Source organism: Mus caroli, unplaced genomic scaffold (assembly GCF_978045245.1).
Source record: "Mus caroli unplaced genomic scaffold, Mus_caroli_1 scaffold_15, whole genome shotgun sequence".
Classification (NCBI taxonomy): domain Eukaryota; kingdom Metazoa; phylum Chordata; class Mammalia; order Rodentia; family Muridae; genus Mus; species Mus caroli.
This window is the reverse complement of record NW_028227270.1, coordinates 53,932,126-53,950,413: the sequence shown is the minus strand read 5'-3', so window position 1 is coordinate 53,950,413 and position 18,288 is coordinate 53,932,126. Positions and strand designations below refer to the sequence as shown.

At 41.7% G+C, this 18,288-nt stretch overlaps 1 protein-coding gene across 1 annotated transcript; it reads right to left on the bottom strand.

Annotated features, from left to right (window-relative positions):
* Positions 1-9,612: 9,612 nt before the first annotated feature.
* Positions 9,613-17,275, bottom strand: LOC115029106 (uncharacterized). Its single transcript, XM_029468592.2, is given in 4 exon segments — positions 9,613-13,243; positions 13,245-15,093; positions 16,571-16,666; positions 17,149-17,275. Coding segments are annotated over 4 exon segments (2,247 nt in total). The 5' UTR covers positions 17,273-17,275; the 3' UTR covers positions 9,613-13,065.
* Positions 17,276-18,288: the final 1,013 nt, after the last annotated feature.

The following is an 18,288-nucleotide window of genomic DNA, read 5'->3' as shown; positions in this document are numbered from 1 at the left end:
GATTTTGAGAAAGACTCATGTGCAAACCAAAAGCCTTATGAGGATTTCCTAGATGGTTCTCTGTGACGTCACAGTATCCAGACTACATCTCCCAGAAGTCTGTGCGAAGGAATTCCTGGAACTCAGGTAGGGTGATTGCTACTGTTGCTGAATTTGTTTATGGGAACCCACAGTAGAGTATGGGAGAAAGATGCAGAGGCTGGAGGACAGCCATGGGGAATCAGGCTCGTCACCGTCAGATCCACAACAGGAGCTATGAGAATGTAAGTCGAGCCTGTGACAGAAATGTTAGGCTTACAAGTCCTTTCTGGTCTGTATGTTGTAATTTTAATCTTATTACAGCCTGAAGAAATCACGCTGACTCGGTTGTGCTTTAAAATATGTAAGTAATACAATAGTGTGGGAAAGAAAATCATCTTAAGAGTCACTAATTTCTTCTAACTCCCAGCGGCTCTTGATGCCTCTTTGGTTTTCACGCTCACCGAGAATGTCCTGTTTGACATGGCACCAAAATTCTTTCAAACTTACAAAACATTTGTCCAGCCCCATACTTAGTGGCCTTTCAACTTAAGGACACTTGACTGTAACTTTACTCTTTTTTCAAAGTCTACTTTTAGGGATGGTCCTTAAGCACTTTACCCTCCCTTCTAGCACACCACCCACCAGAGGCAGTGAGAAAAAGAGGATGTGGGGCAAGTGGACTTGTGAAGAAAGGTTCTTTGGAGCAACTCCCGTCTGCATTTTCAGGAAGTCAGCAAGCAGTTCAATTGATAGTTCAGCGGCGGCAGCTCAGTCCACTTTCAAACACTTCCTGGATACACCAGAAGTCCAGTTTGGTGGAGTCGGGATAGCAAACTCAAATCAGCAGCAGTGGCAGGAACAGCTAGGCCTCAGCCAAATCAGCACGAGGGCCCAGGAGGTATGCCAGAAGTTCTCTGCTTGTGCCTCTCTCAGTAAAGCTGAGATCCTTGAAGACTTGAGACCAACAAGCACTGCACAGCCGGCTGCACCAGCAAGCCAACCTTCACTGTCCTACACTTCCTCCAAATATCATGAGTCCTCCATGGGTCTTGCCACAGCACATGTCTTGCCTCAGTGCGTGTGTCTGTCTCAGCTTACATCACTCTGTCAATCAGCCTGAGTCTGTGGAAGCCACAAGAAACTGCAGCATGGCAGCAGCAGTTTTTATTTTTTCTTTTCTTTTTTTTTAAATATTTATTTATTTTATGCCTGTGAATACACTGTTGCTCTCTTCTGATACCTGAAGAGGACATTGGATCCCACTACAAATGGTTGTTGTGAGCCACCATGTGGTTGTTGGGAATTGAACTCAGAACCTTTGGAAGAGCAGACAATGCTCTTAACCACTAAGCCATCTCTCCAGCCCCAGGAGCACAAGTTTTTTTGGTGCATTTCTCTTTGTGGAGTCCTGACAAATGTCTGCTTCAGCGAAATGTTCTTTCGTGTGTCTGCTTTAGCAAAATGTCCTCTCACCTGTGTCTGCTTCAGGAAAACACTCCCTCACATGTTTGCCCCAGCAAACCCCCATGTGACACAACTGACTTTCCAAAGAACCCTGAAGTTTCCACTTCACTTGACACTCTCTTGAAACTCATTATCCATTCTGCTATCCCAACAGCAGCGATTGTTGAAAAAATTAACCAGCACGCAATTGCTTTTCTCACTTATTTATACTCCAAACACATTTGTTGGATGTTTGCTAAGTGTGCAGTTACCTTAAAGGAACCCCGTGCAAGGTGAGCAGACTGGACTGGTTCTGCGTTCTTGTGCTCACATCCTGAGGTAAGGGAGGCAGGACTTGTCCACCTGCCTGTGGTGACTGTAGGAGCCTCCTGAGCAAGAGCTGCATCCTTGGCAGGAGTGGGGCTTCCGGTCTGCATTTCTTTACCTTTCTGAGACCTCAGGAGATCTGGCGGTGGAGACGCAGCACCTGCATGGAACAGTGTATGGTACGAATGCTTCAGTGTTGGGACTCTGCTTTGGCAAGGCCCACAGAAACCCCTCTCCACTTGGTGAGGATCTGTGGGGAATTTGGTGGCCTCTATGTATATTCCCTAGGTTTCATGTACTACAATCCTCTCTTTACTTTTGCCATGCTGTCGATACTCATAGCTATATTTAATTTTAGTTTGTTGGTCAGAGGCAAGAGCAGGATCATTCATGCTAAAAGCCTTGTGTATGATTCTGTTTTTCTCAATTGTGTTGGGAAAGCCTCTTCTCTTCTCTCTGCCTGTATAGATTCTCCAGATGTGACCATTAATCACACATTTTGGGGTACATAATTGTATTGCTGGAGCAATAGCCACAGTCACACTGAGTAAGCCTCTGGCAGTTGTGTAGAGCAGTGGACTCTGCTTGCCTAACTGTTCTGAGGAAGCTATGTCTAATCAACAGAGACCTAAACTGAGGTAGCTATGTGATGAGAATTGGTTCTAATACTTTGTCTTATTCAGCTCCCAGTCCCCAAGTTGGCTTTGATTGGGAATAAAGTGGACAAAGGTGACTGGCTTGGCATGGTGAAACAAGCAGGAGTTTTAGATTGCATAAGTAAAGACTGAGGTAGAAGGAGGAGAAGAGAATTGCCATGGCTCGGGGGCAGAAGGATCAGATGTAAGAGCTGCAAGAGAGAAATCATCCAGCAATGTAAGTGGAAAGGGAAAGCGGCCCTATAGGTGGGTGGGTGGACTGCTCAGAAGGTAACAGGGCAACAAAGATAAAATATAGATTTAGAAAGTGTGAAGCATGGAATACTGGAGGGGAGTCTGTGATAGCCATGGGGAGGTTTAGAAGTGACCCATTAATATAAAATTAGCTGGTGTGTGTGTATGTGTGTTTCATTTTCGAATCCAGAGCTCTTGGGCAGGTGCAACGCACGGGCAACCTGCCTGGAGCCAAAGCAGATTAACAATTCACTGCTACAACTATGCATCATCAACAGAAATTAAACACAGTTCCTGGAAAGATGATATCAGGAATTGATAGGCGCTTATCAGGAAAGGTCGCTGAGTACAATGAGTGTCTTTCTACAATTAAAAAGTATTAAAGTATTATGACACAGGGGTGATATGTGATAACTGGACATATACCCCCAAATGTTTAATCTGTCTCTTACCTTGCATGACTGTGTAACCACCTTTGCTACCCTCTGGGTATGTGCTCATGCGTCTAGGGCATGCCTAGCTAATCATTTTGGGCCAGCAGGAAGCAGGAAGTGGAACTAGTGAGCGATTTTTGTAATGATGGGGTTTTTATAAAGCTAATGTAAATGATTTAACAAATAACCAATCATGTCACTGCTTGAGTGAGCAGGATTGTGATTGGGTAAATAAAGATGGCTCAAGCTATTTGGGACCACTTGCTTGAAAGTCAACAGGTGATCAGTGTCTTCATTTGTGCCAATGGCCCTTTCCTGTCTTAGGACCTGAACCTTGTTGCTGGACCTGGCCATTGGCAGAAATCTTACCGGCCATAGAGGCCAGAGCCCATACTCACTGTGTCCAGAGGCTGTGTGTTGGTATTCCTTCTCAGATGGGAAGGGGTCCTGTGACTTGGGAGCCAGGGAACCACACAGTTCTCTTGGTGGGACAGAGTCCTAATGGAAGGGTAACCTGAAACACAGAAGCCCAGGAACTAAACAGTTCTGATGTGGGGCATTGTTCTGATGGAAGAGTATCCTGAAACACGGGAGATCTGGAACCACATAGCTCTGAGAGGAAGCCTCGACAGCAGAGGTGTTACATGGGAGAGTATCAGGAGCTTCATCCCTGCTCCACTTCTTAGCTTCTTCCCTTCTTTGCTTCTTTCAATGACAGAGTCACAAGCAGCAGCAAATCTTATAAAAGAGATTTATTGGTAGGATTGAATCCAGGGCTTGGAGGGATAAATCTAGGGGTGGCTGCCTTTGCTCCCAGCAGAAGGCACCAGGGAACTGAACAGTAGGGAGCTTCTATAGTATTTCCTAGAGTAGAGAGCGTTTCCGTGGCTGAGCTTTTCAGGGTGAGGGTTGGAGAGATTTCAAGTTCTGAGCATGAGGAGCTCAGGGATTGATGGGTTTTCCTGTTTGGGGATTGCTGGGATTTTTCTTCTTGTAGGGCAGAGTCTGGACCCACTCCCACCTCAGGATGAGAATAGCAGTTACAGCCCTTAGAAAATGATCACTAGGGCCATTAGGCCAGTCTGGGAGCAGGGCCTGCTTGCTGATGCTCCTCAGGTTGGGGCCTGGCCACATTCCTGCCTTGGGGGCATACAAAGTTTACTCACAGTTGGTGTGAATGGCCAACAGTGTGGGGTCATATTTTCCCTGTTGGAGAGGAGTGTATTTGTCTGGCTTTCAAGTTACAGAGTCCTAATGTCTGCTGTTCTGCTAGGTCTCTGGGTCTGCTTCCTTTGAGATAGGATACTCCGTCTATCCCTGAGATAGCTTTGCCTTACTCCTGTGTTCTACCTTGGTTTATGCTCCAAGAAGCCTGGATACTCTTGGTTTTGTTTCCATTTTTCCATTATAGAAAACAATTGTCTTTGGAGTACAGATAATATTACAAATCTAGAAATGTATGCTGTTTTAGCTAACCGAGAAGGCTGGCTCTGTTGTTAGGATTTGGCATCGGCATCCACACATCACATCCAACCATGTGTGACTCTAAGGTTCTTCTGTCCTGAGTCAGTGCCCCTGAGTCTGAGACAGGTGTTGAGGGGTGGTTGTGTGCACTGTTTTTTCAGATGTTGATTTCTATGCCCAGATGTCTGGTTGCAGTCTGAACAATGGCATGGTCAACCATCTCCAATATCTACGTTATATAAAAATTGTTTTCCATCTGTAGCTGCTGGTATTCTAATTTTAATTTGGGTCTGCCTGAGATGCCAAATCTCTTAAGTTCAGACTCCATTTTAGAAACCCTGACTTAAGTTTGAACTCAGGTAAACTAACAGGCTGGTACCTAGCATTAGTTTCCAAGTTGCCCCCCCCCCAACAAAACCAGAGCATAGCTCTAGTCTCTAGGCTAATCCCCCAAAGACCAGAGTTTCCAGTTACACCCTCAACAAGACCAGTGTCTCCAGGTTATTCCCCCAACAAACCTGCACTCCCAGGTTACAATCCCACCCCCTGCCTAACAGCCACCAATGCAGAGGGGAGCAGAAGTTAAGTTTATGATACAACTCCCAGCACCAGCCAATTATGTTAAAGGCCACAGGAGCTTTCCAATTTAGAGGCTTGCACATGTACTCCCTGCTTGCTGCTTACTATAAAGCCTTGCCCCAAAAGCCATTTGGGGCTCCCCCACCACCCAAACTGTCCTGCATGAGGGCGGTGCATTGTGGGGGCAGGTAGCTCAAATAGAATAAAGACCATGCTGTGAATTACATCAGATTGGCTCCTGTCTGTTTTGGGGGGGGGGCACTTACATTTCCCTGGCTCAATAGGAGGTTATTTATGCTCAACCTATGTGCAGTAATACAGACATTCCCTGCTTACTGCCTACAGATCAAAATGTATAATGCTCCGCTCCTTCTTCAACACCATATTTGCCTGCAGATCCATGAAGGCTTGAGAAATAAGTATGTCATCCCATAGGAAAACCATATATTGAGCTAAGAACAGAGATTATATTTCATGGTACCTTAGAACAATGTCATACAAGAGATTATGTATTTCACTTTATAGAATTTGAAGAATTAAGATGTGTACACATATTGGTACATTATACTATTGATACATATTCAGAATCCCAGTGGGGTTTTGCCTTGAGTTCTTGCCACGGACCACCCCAGTCGGGTATGGGGGTCCCTGGAATGAGGGTCCGTAAAGTCTAAGTGGGTAAGCATTCAGCAGTGACAAACAGAAACAAACTCAGAGGCAGTTTGAATCTGAGTGTATTTTGCAGCTCTCAAGCAGGGACTTTTATATATTAAAAGAACAAATATTACAACTCTTAGAAGATGTGTTCAGTGAAGCAGTCACAAATACCATCATTATTTTGGCACAGTAAAGCACAAAAATCAAGCAAACATTACAACCCTGAAAAGATTTACTCAGTGAATCACAAACTGAATAGGTAACATCATGATTAATAGAAATCATTCAAGTATAACAACTGTGAAAGGATATAATCAGTGGGGCAGCCATCCAAGGCTAGAGGCATATTTCCATTATTCTCGCCTAAGATCTTGGCCTAGGCTACCAGGAACATGTAAATAAGAAAAGGAATAAGACAAAACAAAACATATAAATTGAGAACTACGGTTCAATATTTTGTTCTGGCCGATTCCAGGAGGCCTCCTCCTTTTGAAGTTTTTGCCTCAGTCTGTGGACCTTGTCACACAGATTCTCCTGGGGTTGATGTGGGAAATTCTGATAAGGATGACTCTCAGATTGCACACTTATTAGAGATGATGGCTATCTTGGAGATGCAGGGCAGATTAAAACTGGCAATACTCAGGCATATGCATCCGAATAGGACAGGAGAATATTTTAAACATTATGTCATGAAACCTGTTACCAGTGTAGCTTACAACTCTATAGATCAAGCAACTTTAGAGATCTAGCAGGACTTTAAAGGAAATGCTCATAGAACAGAGGGGGATTTAGATCTCACACAGAGAGATTAAACAATGCTTTATTGACGTTGGGGTCTTGACTATCAAGAAGCAGATAACACAGCTGTTAAGATATACTAGAGTTTTGAAGAGACTGATGAATTAGATCAATACACACACACAATACTACCATATATATATATATATATATATATATATATATATATATATATATGGTAGTATTGTAGCAGAGGGCAGGATATATGTTGCACTAGGGAAGAGATGTTGCCTTTATTTCAACAGGAATTGGTGAAAATCAGATTTGACAAGAGGAGACCCCTCAAGATATTGGCTGCAGATAGAAAGTAGTAAGGAAAAAAACAAAACCAAACAAACAAAATACAGGCAAAATATATGCTGAATATCCTACATGGGGACAGCTCTCAGGACGACTGAGACATTAAAACGTCTCCAGCTAGACTTTCAGCTATGCATATTCTATAAATCTTGTTTGCTACAGTGTAATCAGGACTTATACCATACTTTCAAATGACATAGATAAAAATTTATATTGCAGTTCGGTTGTACAATCCAAATTAACTTATAAAGAGAGACAGATGCTTTCCCTGCTCAAACAGATACCAAAGAAACATCTTTTTAGCTAAATTGTGCACACTGCACATTCAATACACGTGTAAAGACAAAACGTGTATTACCGCTAAAAGTTTTTATGTTCACAGAGAAAAACATACAAGCAACCCTGAAAAGATTCACCTTGAGGATTGTGATAGAATATGCTTGGCCCAGGGAGTGGCACTATGAGGAGGTGTGACCTTGTTGGAGTAGTTGTGATCTTGTTAGAGAAAGTGTTACTGTGGGCTTGGTCTTTAAGACCCTCCTCCTAGCTGCCTGGAAAGCAGTCTCCTCCTATTTGCTGTATAATGTCAGGATAATCTGACCTGGGCTAAATTATATCACTCCCCACTTATTTTAGTTACCTTCAAATCTTTGATTTTTATGAAGAGGCAGGGACTGAGCCCCTGGAGTCATTTGTCCCAATGCAACCTGTCAACACACAAAGTAACAACCTGTTCATTAAGCAGTTCCAGATCGTTAGACCTTATGTAGCAGACTCAATAACATTTCTAATCAGAGACCAGTTTTGATTGTTGGGATTGAGACCTGGGACAAGTGGCTATTGTGCTTATTTAACACACCAAAGCAGACCTTGGCCTCAAGGTTCTCCCAGTATTCCTCAGTCTCTAGCAACATTTCCAGACCAGGGACTGGGCTTCCTCTCCACCAGAGGGCCTTCACTATATAATACAGACATTGTGGAGCTCTCTGTCTCCTTCTCTCTTTCTCCTACTTCTCTTTTCATCCCCCCATCTCTCTGTCTGCATGTGCACGCTCTTCCTTTTTTCCCCCACTTTCTTGGCTCCCTCTGGCTCCCTCTGCACATTGACTTCCTTGGCCTCATTCTTGGAACCAGTGAATCTACCTGAGAGCTGCTCCCAATAAACCTGTCTTTATACTTTGTCTTGAATTGTCTTATTTCATTGGAATAGAATCCTGTCATTTGGTATGAAGACTTGGAAGAGTTGAGCCCTGTCCCCCAAGCTTAGCATGCCAGGCTAAGCCTGGCCACATGGGCTGCTCCTTCTCTCCATGTTTCTCTTCACCTGACACAACTGACTTTGCAGTAGGTGAGCTATCCTTTCCCAGTCACTGTCAAGAGGTACCAGGCTCCTCTTCCATGGCTCAAGATCCCTTTTATCTCATGCCAAATGTCTCATCTGTGCAAGCTCAAGTCTGTTCCATTGAAAGATAGTCTTCTTTCTGTCGAGCCTTGGGATTCAGAGACATCTGAGCTGCTGACCTCAGGCTATCCACATATCCCACCCCGCTGTATGACACCCCACCCCCACCCGCTGGCTTATGAGCAGGATGCTACCCATCGAGTCTTCTGGGTTACCAGCAAAGGCTAGGAAAATTTCCACCACCACATCTAAAACTCAACTGCTAGACACCTTGGGAGTGTCTGCTGCAAAATTTATCCAAATTGAATTTGTCACAGACTTTGCATGGACAACTTCAGTCTGATCTCCCCAAGTTCAGGGATTTTGGAAACAGTTCTCTCAACCCTCCCTCTCCTTCACTACAACATCTGTCCCAGACACAAGGGCTGCTTGAACCAAACTGATGATCTGACCCTCCTGAGGTATGTACAAATTATTTGTTTGTGAATCAAAGGGCAAATTCTATAGAATGCGATTCTTTAGCCTGTTGTGATTTTCATGTGGCCCTGGATCTCTGCCTGCCCACACAGACTGTGCACCCTTCCCATTCCTGGATTTCTGTAGCCAGTTTGCACTAAACCAAGCACTCTCTCTCCTCAATGAACCCACCCTGGCCCCATTCAAAGGCCAAAAATTGGCACACCTCATTTCCAAATTCCACTTCCATGGCAAATGATTCCCAAATATATCCAAACTCGCTCTGTTCTAAACTTAAGGTTCTACTTCCTGTTAAGTCTTGGGTAACTGCGGTCTGTCTGGCCAGCCAATTTTGCTCTTACTAATGTTTAACAAGGAAACTTTCTCATGTGCTGTTACTAGGAAACAGGTACATTGGTTCAGATCTCTGTATCTTGATACAGAATTAAGGTCATATTTTAGTTCAAACATACTATATATATATCAACTCCTTTTAAGGTATTGTAATTATGTAATTTTTAAATATTCAAAGTAAAGTTCTGTTTTATTTTGTTTTTGATTTTTTTTTTTTTTTTTTTTTGAGACAGGGTTTCTCTGTGTAGCCCTGGCTGTCCTGGAACTCACTCTGTAGACCAGGCTGGCCTCGAACTCAGAAATCCGCCTGCCTCTGCTTCCCGAATGCTGGAATTAAAGGTGTGCACCACCACGCCTGGCTCAATGTAAAGTTCTAGTCCTTTTGAAAGTTGGCATTAAAAATTAAGATAGTTAAGAAATGCAATTTAATAGTCAGATGTTAGGGTCCAAAAATCACCAAAGAATGATACTCCAGACTCAAACAGTATACAAAAGCAAAGAGCATTTATTCAGAAGAATTTCCTGCATGCAGGGGTCTCTGCATTTGGGAATGGAGACACGTGGTAGACTCACAGGCCCAGCTTTTATTGTTAGTTAGAGGAATTCCAGGATTGGTTCTGTGCTCTTTAATCTTGATTGGTCAGCTCTACCTCTACAGGTTTAACTGATTCTACAACTGGTTAGGCTTTGGAGACTTTCCATGGGGGTTGCTTAATCATTCTAGGTACCTATTCTTACGTCAGGCCAGATGACAAGGTATCCTCAGATTGGCTGCTGGTGGTTGTGGTTGGGTGATCACAGGTTCTGGGATCCGAGTTCTAATCTGAAAAACAAAAACTTAGCCCTAGTATTACAAACTGCCAGTTTGCAGCCTGTCATGGAGTCAGTCAGCTCTGGGTAATTCAGTCCTCTCAAGTCAATCAAACTTGTGGATTTGTTAGGCACTAGATTAAACACAGACCTTTTCTATGTTAACGAGATAGTAAATAGCTAGAGATAATCAACATTTGCTTATTCAAATGTACTAAGATTATTCAATGTTTTTCAGAAACATTAGAAATCTGTAAAATATGGCATTAAAAGATGTTTTATTAATTTTTGACAATGAGAAATGTCAGCTCTTGGTATCATCCTTGTACTACTTAAAAGAAGATGATGATGAGCATCAAGAACCTCCTGATGGAGTTTGCTGCAAACGTGGCAAGCTGTCCCTGGGCAAGAAACTGCCTCTGCCTCAACTGTTGATCGTATGCTGTCCAAGCTATGGACAAGCAGGACATGAAGAAAGTTAACTGCCAAACTCTTCCAGGACAAGGTAGAGAACTCCTTTATATGTTCTGTGTCACAAAGAAATCTGTAAGGTATTCTGGGCCAATAGTTCAACAAGATAAATGCTCCAGTGTTGCAGAGGAATCTCTGTAGGCTGCTGAGCTGCCAGATGTCCCTACCATTTCTATTGTTTGGAAGTTGCTTGCTCTTCACTTCCTGTTTATTCAGGAAATATTTACCCGTCTCAGGTCTCTAATGGGGTTGAAGACTAGACAGTTTTAGTCTCACAGTTAAGCCTAAATTGTTTAGAATTTAAGAAAATATTTTAAGATATAAAAATTGGTTTTAGGTTGATAAATGCAACTTGTGATAAAATTTTCTGTAGGTACAGAATATTAGACTCATGGAAAAAGAAGACACACTATGTTCTCTAAAGTTACCAAGTAGAAATGGACCGGTCACTGAGAATGTAAGTCTTACCATATACTATGCAGTTCATTGATGTTAGAGTGTTTTATGTAGCCAAAAAGCAGGAATGTTGCAGGATATTTGATCACATTATGAAACCCAAGACTGTGATTTGGAAAACCCTTGTTGTAGTGTGGCTTAGCCCTAGCACATACCTTTAATCCAAGAACTACATGAATTCAACTATAGGTGAAAAGGCAGAGCAAGGAACAAGCTGGCAGGGAGTGAACACAAGTAAACAGAAAGGCAGGACTTTGAGGAGAAGTGTATTTAAGACAGGATGGAAAAGGAGAGAAAGAGTGTTTTCCATCTGGGACACCAGTGGAGTAGTAAGGTCAGTTGGGTGCATTCTCTGATTCTCTGAGCCAGCAGGCTTTACAATGACATCTGGCTCCCGAGTCCTCATTGGTAAAACTGTACAGGCGTATTTGTTTTTAAAATAACAAGACTTTTTCCACCAATAGGTATACCTTGAATACAGAATTTGAAGCCTACATCCACAATGACACACATCCTACAAGGAAACACCCACTCCAAAATAGTGGGTGACATTAATAATAATGACATTCTAATAGTGACATTCTTTATGGGACAAGAATTCAACCACGTTGAGTCTATGGGCCTTGCATATTCACAACCATAATATTCTAATAGATGCATGCCTAGTCCACTCATCATTAGAGCAGCGTTCTCTGAAAGCTACTGGAATGAAGGCACAGACCCACAACCAAACGTTAGTTAGAGAGCATGGGTTGGAAGTCTCCATCAGGTTTCTTCCTTGGAGCTTGGGGAATCCTGCAGAAGAGAGGGATAGAGTATTCTAGGATTCCTAGTAGAGGACAATGCAAAAGCACTGCCTGAGGAATCATTTAAGCAGGGCTCATGGTGGATCACAGAGACTGAAGTGGGAATCATGGAGCCAGCTGCAGTCTCTATTAGGTCCGCAGCATATATGATGGCTGTAGACTTTAGGTTTTTGTGGGGTCCCTGACAGAGTGGGGGTGTCTCTGATGTCTTTCCTGTTCTTGGTACTACTTTCCTCCTACTGGGTTGGTGGAAACTCAGTTGATGAAAGGCTTGCTCTTTTCTGAAGGGGATACAGTGGGAGGGATGAGTCAAAGGGAGATGTGAGGTGGGCAGTTGCTGTGGTTGGGATGGCATAGTTCCCACCCCTGGAACAGGACCAGCATGAGGCTGCATGAGTATTGATGGCTGCTTGTTTGTATAATAATGTACATGTTCCCCCTTCAAGGAATGTCCTCTCTGTTAATTAAATGACTCTATAATACTTAGAAACAGCATGAGTCCAGGAGTCAAAGGTGCAGCTAATGTCTCAGCAAAATGGTAAATACTGGGACCAGCCGGACAGCCTTTAAGGCTATGGGAAAAAACTCTGAAAATATGAGTCCAAAAATATATAATTTCTCAAGCAAAATATAAGGATGTAGTATGAATTATATAAGAGGCTTCACAAATCTAAAACAACTCAAAGCCAATTTGTCAGAAAATACTAAGGGAGGAGATAAAAAGATTTAGGGAGTGGTAATTGAAGAAGATCCCACCCAGCGTAGTTTTTGTTTCTGCTTACAGGGGGCAGACAGATTCCTGAGTTTAGGGTCTTCCTGGTACAGAGCAAAGTTAGTCTCAGTTGTGGTAGGAATGGCAATTTCAGAATGAGGTTCCACACACCTAGCTTATTGCCTGTGCTTAACAGGAGCAGGCAGATGTCTGAATTCTTTTGCAATGTTGAAAAAAAAATGGATTCCAGTTACCTAAGAATTCATATCACCAAGGGGCTGGTGTTATGAGATGCTGTCTTATGGGATAATCAAAAGGGAACTTGGATAAATGTCTGGCTTGATCTGTAAATGAATGTCTGGGTTTTGATTTGAAAGAGATGAGCTATCCAGAAAAAATTTCAGAAGAGCAAGAGAGAACTGCTTAGAGAACTGTCTGGAGCAGTACATAGAGAAAGCAGTCTCAAAAGTTGTCGGGAGCTGAATATAGGATTTGTTAGGCACTAGATTAAACACAGACATTTTCTATGTTAATTGAATATTTCTATGATAATTGAAGCCCTTGCTACTACTAGCCCTTGCTAGTAAGCTTGCACCCAGAATTTGAGTTCAAATTAATTTTTTTTTTACCGCTCCTAAACACCCATTCTCTCAAAACCCCTCTCCAAGACACATACTTCACCATGTTAGGGATTCTCTCCTGTATGAATGATCTTGTGTTTAGAAAGTAAAGAGGGATAATGGAAGGCCTTGCCATGTGCTTCCCACTTGTACAGTTTTCCTCTAATATAAATTTTCTTATATTTGGAAAGTCTTGATGCAGAATGGAAGGCCTTGCCACAGACTTCATTACTGTAGAGTCTCTCCTGTATGAATGATTCTGTGCTTAGAAAGTAATGATGGATAATGGAAGGCCTTGCTACATGCTTCACACTTATAGGGCTTCTCTCCTGTATGAATGATCTTGTGCTTAGAAAGTAATGATGGATAATGGAAGGCCTTGCTACATGCTTCACACTTATAGGGCTTCTCTCCTGTATGAATGATCTTGTGTTTAGAAAGTAATGATGGATAATGGAAGAACTTGCCACATATTTCACACTTGTAGGGTTTTTCTCCAGTATGAATTCTCTTGTGTATCGTAAGTAATGATAGAAAGCGAAAGACTTTTCCACATACTTCACACTTGCATGGTTTCTCTTCTGTAGTAAGTTTCTTATGTTTGGAAAGTCTTGATGGATAATTGAAGCCCTTGCTACACATTTCAGCATTGTAGGGATTCCCTCCTGTATGGATTTTCTTATGTTTGGAAAGTCTTGATGGGTAATGGAAGGCCTTACCACAAACTTCACATTTGTATGGCTTCTCTCTTGTATGAATTAGATTGTGGTGAGAAAGTTTTGATGGGATATTGAAGGCCTTGCCACATACTTCACACTTGTAGGGTTTTTCTCCAGTATGAATTCTCTTGTGTACAGAAAGTATTGATGGACAATGGAAGGCCTTGCTACATACTTGACACTTGTAGGGTTTTTCTCCTGTATGAGTTCTCTTGTGTATCAAGAGTAAGAATGGAAAGTGGAAGGCCTTTCCACATACTTCACACTTGTATGGTTTCTCTCCTGTATGAATTTTATTATGTTTGGAAAGTCTTGATGGAGAACCGAAGGCCTTGCCACATATGTCACACTTGTAGGGTTTCTCTCCTGTGTGAATTATCTTGTGTTTATGAAGAGATGATAAAAAACAGAAGGCCTTTCCACATACTTCACACTTGTATGGTTTCTCTTCTGTATGAATTTTCTTATGGTTTGAAAGTCTTGATGGATAGTCGAAGGCCTTGCCACATACTTCACACTTATAGGGATTTTCTTCTGTATGAACTATCTTGTGTTTAGAAAGTCTGGATGGATAATAGAAATCCTTGCCACATACTTCACACTTGTATGGTTTTTCTCCTGTGTGAGTTTTCTTATGTCTGGAAAGTTTTGATGGATAATGGAAGGACTTACCACAGTTTTCACATTTGTAGGGTTTTTTCCCTGTATGAACGATTTTGTGTTGAGAAAGTAATAATGGATAATGGAAGGCCTTGCCACATATATCACACTTGCAGAGATTCTCTTTTGTATGAATTATCTTATGTTTAGAAAGTATGGATGGGTAATGGAAGGCCTTGCCACAAACTTCACATTTGTAGGGCTTTTCTCCTGTATGAATTATTTTGTGTTGAGAAAGTTTTGATGGATCATGGAAGGCTTTGTCACATACTTCACATTTGTAGGGTTTCTCTCCTGTATGAATTCTCTTATGGTTGGAAAGTCTTGATGGATAATCAAAGGCCTTGCCACATATTTCACACTTGTGTGGTTTCTCTCCTGTATGAATTTTCTTGTGATCAGAAAGTCTTGATGGATAATGGAAGCCCTTGCCACAGTCTTCACATTTGTAAGGTTTTTCTCCTGTACGAACAATCTTGTTTTGAGAAAGTAATGATGGACAATGGAAGTCCTTGCCACTATCTTCAGAACTGTAGAGTTTTTCTCCTGTATGATTTCTTTTGTGTGCAGAAAGTAACGATGGAAAATGGAAGGATTTGCCACATTCTTCACACTTGTAGGACTTCACTCTTAAATGAATTCTCCAGTGATTCTGACATACTTTTTTGTGTTCAAAGCCTTTGCCACATTCTTTGCATGTATAGCATTTTCCCCCTGGTGAAAAAGGATTGAGAATTGAATGGAAGCTGAGTAATATTCTGAATATTTACAATGCTTATTTTTAAAACCAAACATTAACTCATATTCACACTTGTCTATAAAAATGATTAACTACATTCAAATTTCTATCTGTACTCATTGAAGCCTAAATACAACACAGAAGAGGTGAAAGTCATGTAAACTTCCACTGAAATAAGACCATGACCACACGGAACATGGAAACAAAGGAATATTAATCAAAGTCAAACATGTAAGGAAAGCATAACATCAACATGAAAATGCATAATAGCATTATATAAATACAAATCAACCCCTTAAACAAATACAAAAATTTTATTATTAGTTAAAAACAACATATAAAATAGTGTAACTTGGAAAACATCTGAATAAAAAATATTTTTTCTGAATATATAAAACCTGAATAAACAATTTACATGTATATATGTGTGTGTGCGCGCGCGTGTGTTTATATGTGTATACATTTAATATATATATATATATATATATATATATATATATATATATATACACACACAAACACACACATATTTGAAGTATATAGTTTTGTTTTGAATGTTATGAAAGCTCGGCAGCATTAGAACACTTTCCATAATAACATGAATTAATACATTTCAAGGATTCAAAGGAAAGGGTTTTATGAATAAATTTGGGTATAATGTTTTTGTACATTGTGTAAAGATTATCCTCAGATTATACAAACAATGATTTCTCTGCACCTATAGCTTGTTGTCAACAAGACATGGCATTGTAATGCCTATTCTCAGGATCTCCCATATCAAATTTTTATAAATATTGGTCCCATTTATTCTCTGACTTGTTAGTAAAAGCTGATTAGCCAATGGCTTGGCTGAAGAGAAAATAGAACTGGGGACACACACACAAACAAAACAAACACACACACAGAGGGGGAGAAGAATATAGCTATGAGGGATGAGTCCAGACACATGATAGACATCTGAACACTAAAGAGACAGAATCAATAGTAAAATGCAACTATCATGGGGATTATGACTAGGAGGCAATCAGATTAATTTAGAGGATTAGAATCAATTATCAACTGCCCAGGAATTATGTTGTAAAGCTTATCAAATAACTCTATTGTCTCTGTTTTATTCATTTGGGAACTAGCTGGGGATAGAGAAAAATCATCATTTTAAAAAATACATGTACACATATCTTATGAAAAACATAAATAGCCAAGTTAAAGATTACATGGAAAGGACAGAGGTTAAGCTGCTTTGGGAAACACAAGTTACTCTCATGGTAGAAGAAAACGAAGCTTATGGAACCCGAAACATCCTATATGTTACAGGATGTCCTCCTTTGAAGGAAAGGGAAAATTAGATCTTTAAAAGATGATGTACACCAGAATATTGTATCTCAATGTCTTTATGTTGTATGTATCTTAAAATTCCCTCCTCTGTTCACTGACACCCTCCTTCTGACTCACCTGGGTGTACAGTGATGGCAGCTTGTCTCTTCACATCTGAAGGCTCTTGTATTTGCTCCAGAAATCTGACCAGGTATGGCTTAGAGGAAGCAAGACCTGTTTGTGGGAAAAGGGGACAACATTGTTAATGTAGTCTCCTGGGAAATAAAATGTCCCTCCAGGATTGTGTTTTCAAGGATGAAAGGATACAAAAAGAAAAAAAAAAAGAATAAAAAGGAATGTAGAGGACTAGTTCTCATGTGTTTTCTGCGGGGCACATCAGAATGCTTAGGGGGAACTTAGAGTTCGTGGGTTCCATGCTTCACATCCCAAAGTTTCAGGAAGAACTTCTAAAACCTAAGTGTGTGACAATTTCTTTAAGGCATACCACTTATGTTCTAATACAAACAATACATTTAAGGGGTTGGTATGAACATAAGAAGAAATATTTGTAAGCTATATAAATAATATTAATTTTCCTTAAGAGTAGCCCTCTGAACCTCCCTGTTGGAAGCACAAGCTCCCATGAGGTACTGTACAAAGGGAGCAATGTTCATGCTGACAGTTAATTAAATGTTCATCACAGAAGCTCTCCTCACCCAGGAACACAAGGTTGCTGTAATTCTCCAGCATCACGTCCCTGTACAGATCCCACTGAGCAGGACCTAGGCATTCCCACTCCTCTGCAGAGAAATATATCGCCACATCCCAGAATGACAACATATCCTGAAGAAAAAAGAAGAGTAAATACCACACATTATTGTTGGGGGTTGGTCTGATGCTTTTATCTATTCAAATGCTAACTTCTCTACCTCAAGATCTGGCTGCCCCAAGGCAAGCACATATAGAGTGTTAGTTTATAAACTTTCCTCTCCAATTTAAAACTATTGGTTAAGTAAAACTGGCAATAGTCCATTATAGGAGAAAATAGAGTTAGGCAGGGCTTTGATGACCAGGCTGGAGGTCAAAGGTAAGGAGCATGACAAGGAGAAGGAGAAATAGGGAGGGGAAGAAGATGGGAGGAGCCATTAGGCATGATGGGTCAGTGGCTAGTGCCTAAGTGAAATGCTCCTGCCTCTCTCCACGTGGCCATGGCCGCCCTCTACTTCTCTACACTTCTCCCTCTCTCTGCCTTTCTACTATAAATGCCTTAAAACCATGGACTGTCTCTGTTCATCGGAACGACCGTGCTGGAGCAATGAAGCAGGTTTCCTTCTAAAGAGCCATGCATCTAACCTCCTGACAGGAAGCATTTCTGTGCTCCAGCCCCAGCCCCAGAGGTAACCTGCCAGAGCTCTCCTCAGACCCTTTTCCCTTCGGCCCCTGGGCCGAGTCCACCTGAGGGTCCCCACTTTGATCTCAGCTCTTCCACATACAGCAGCGTCTGGGATGTTCAAGAATGAGAACCTGTTGTCTCTGGCCTCTGTGTGGCCCAGGGACCCCAGAACCAGCTCCTCCGCGATGCCTAGTGGCGTCTGTGGTATCCAAGAGTTGGAGCCAGACTGCACCTTTTCTTCACCCTCAGAGCCAGATCCCGCAGCTTCTCACAGTCCAATGTCTATCTGGCAGTTCTTCCTGCATGGTAGTTCCATGGGGTTGCACGCAGTCATACTCCCCTCATCTGCTTCACCAAGCGATCCTAGCCCCGAGTAGATGTGGGACCCCATTTTTTGCCCCACACCAGAACAGTAGCATTTTTGTCACTTCCCTCACCTGATAGAAGATAGACTATTTCCAAT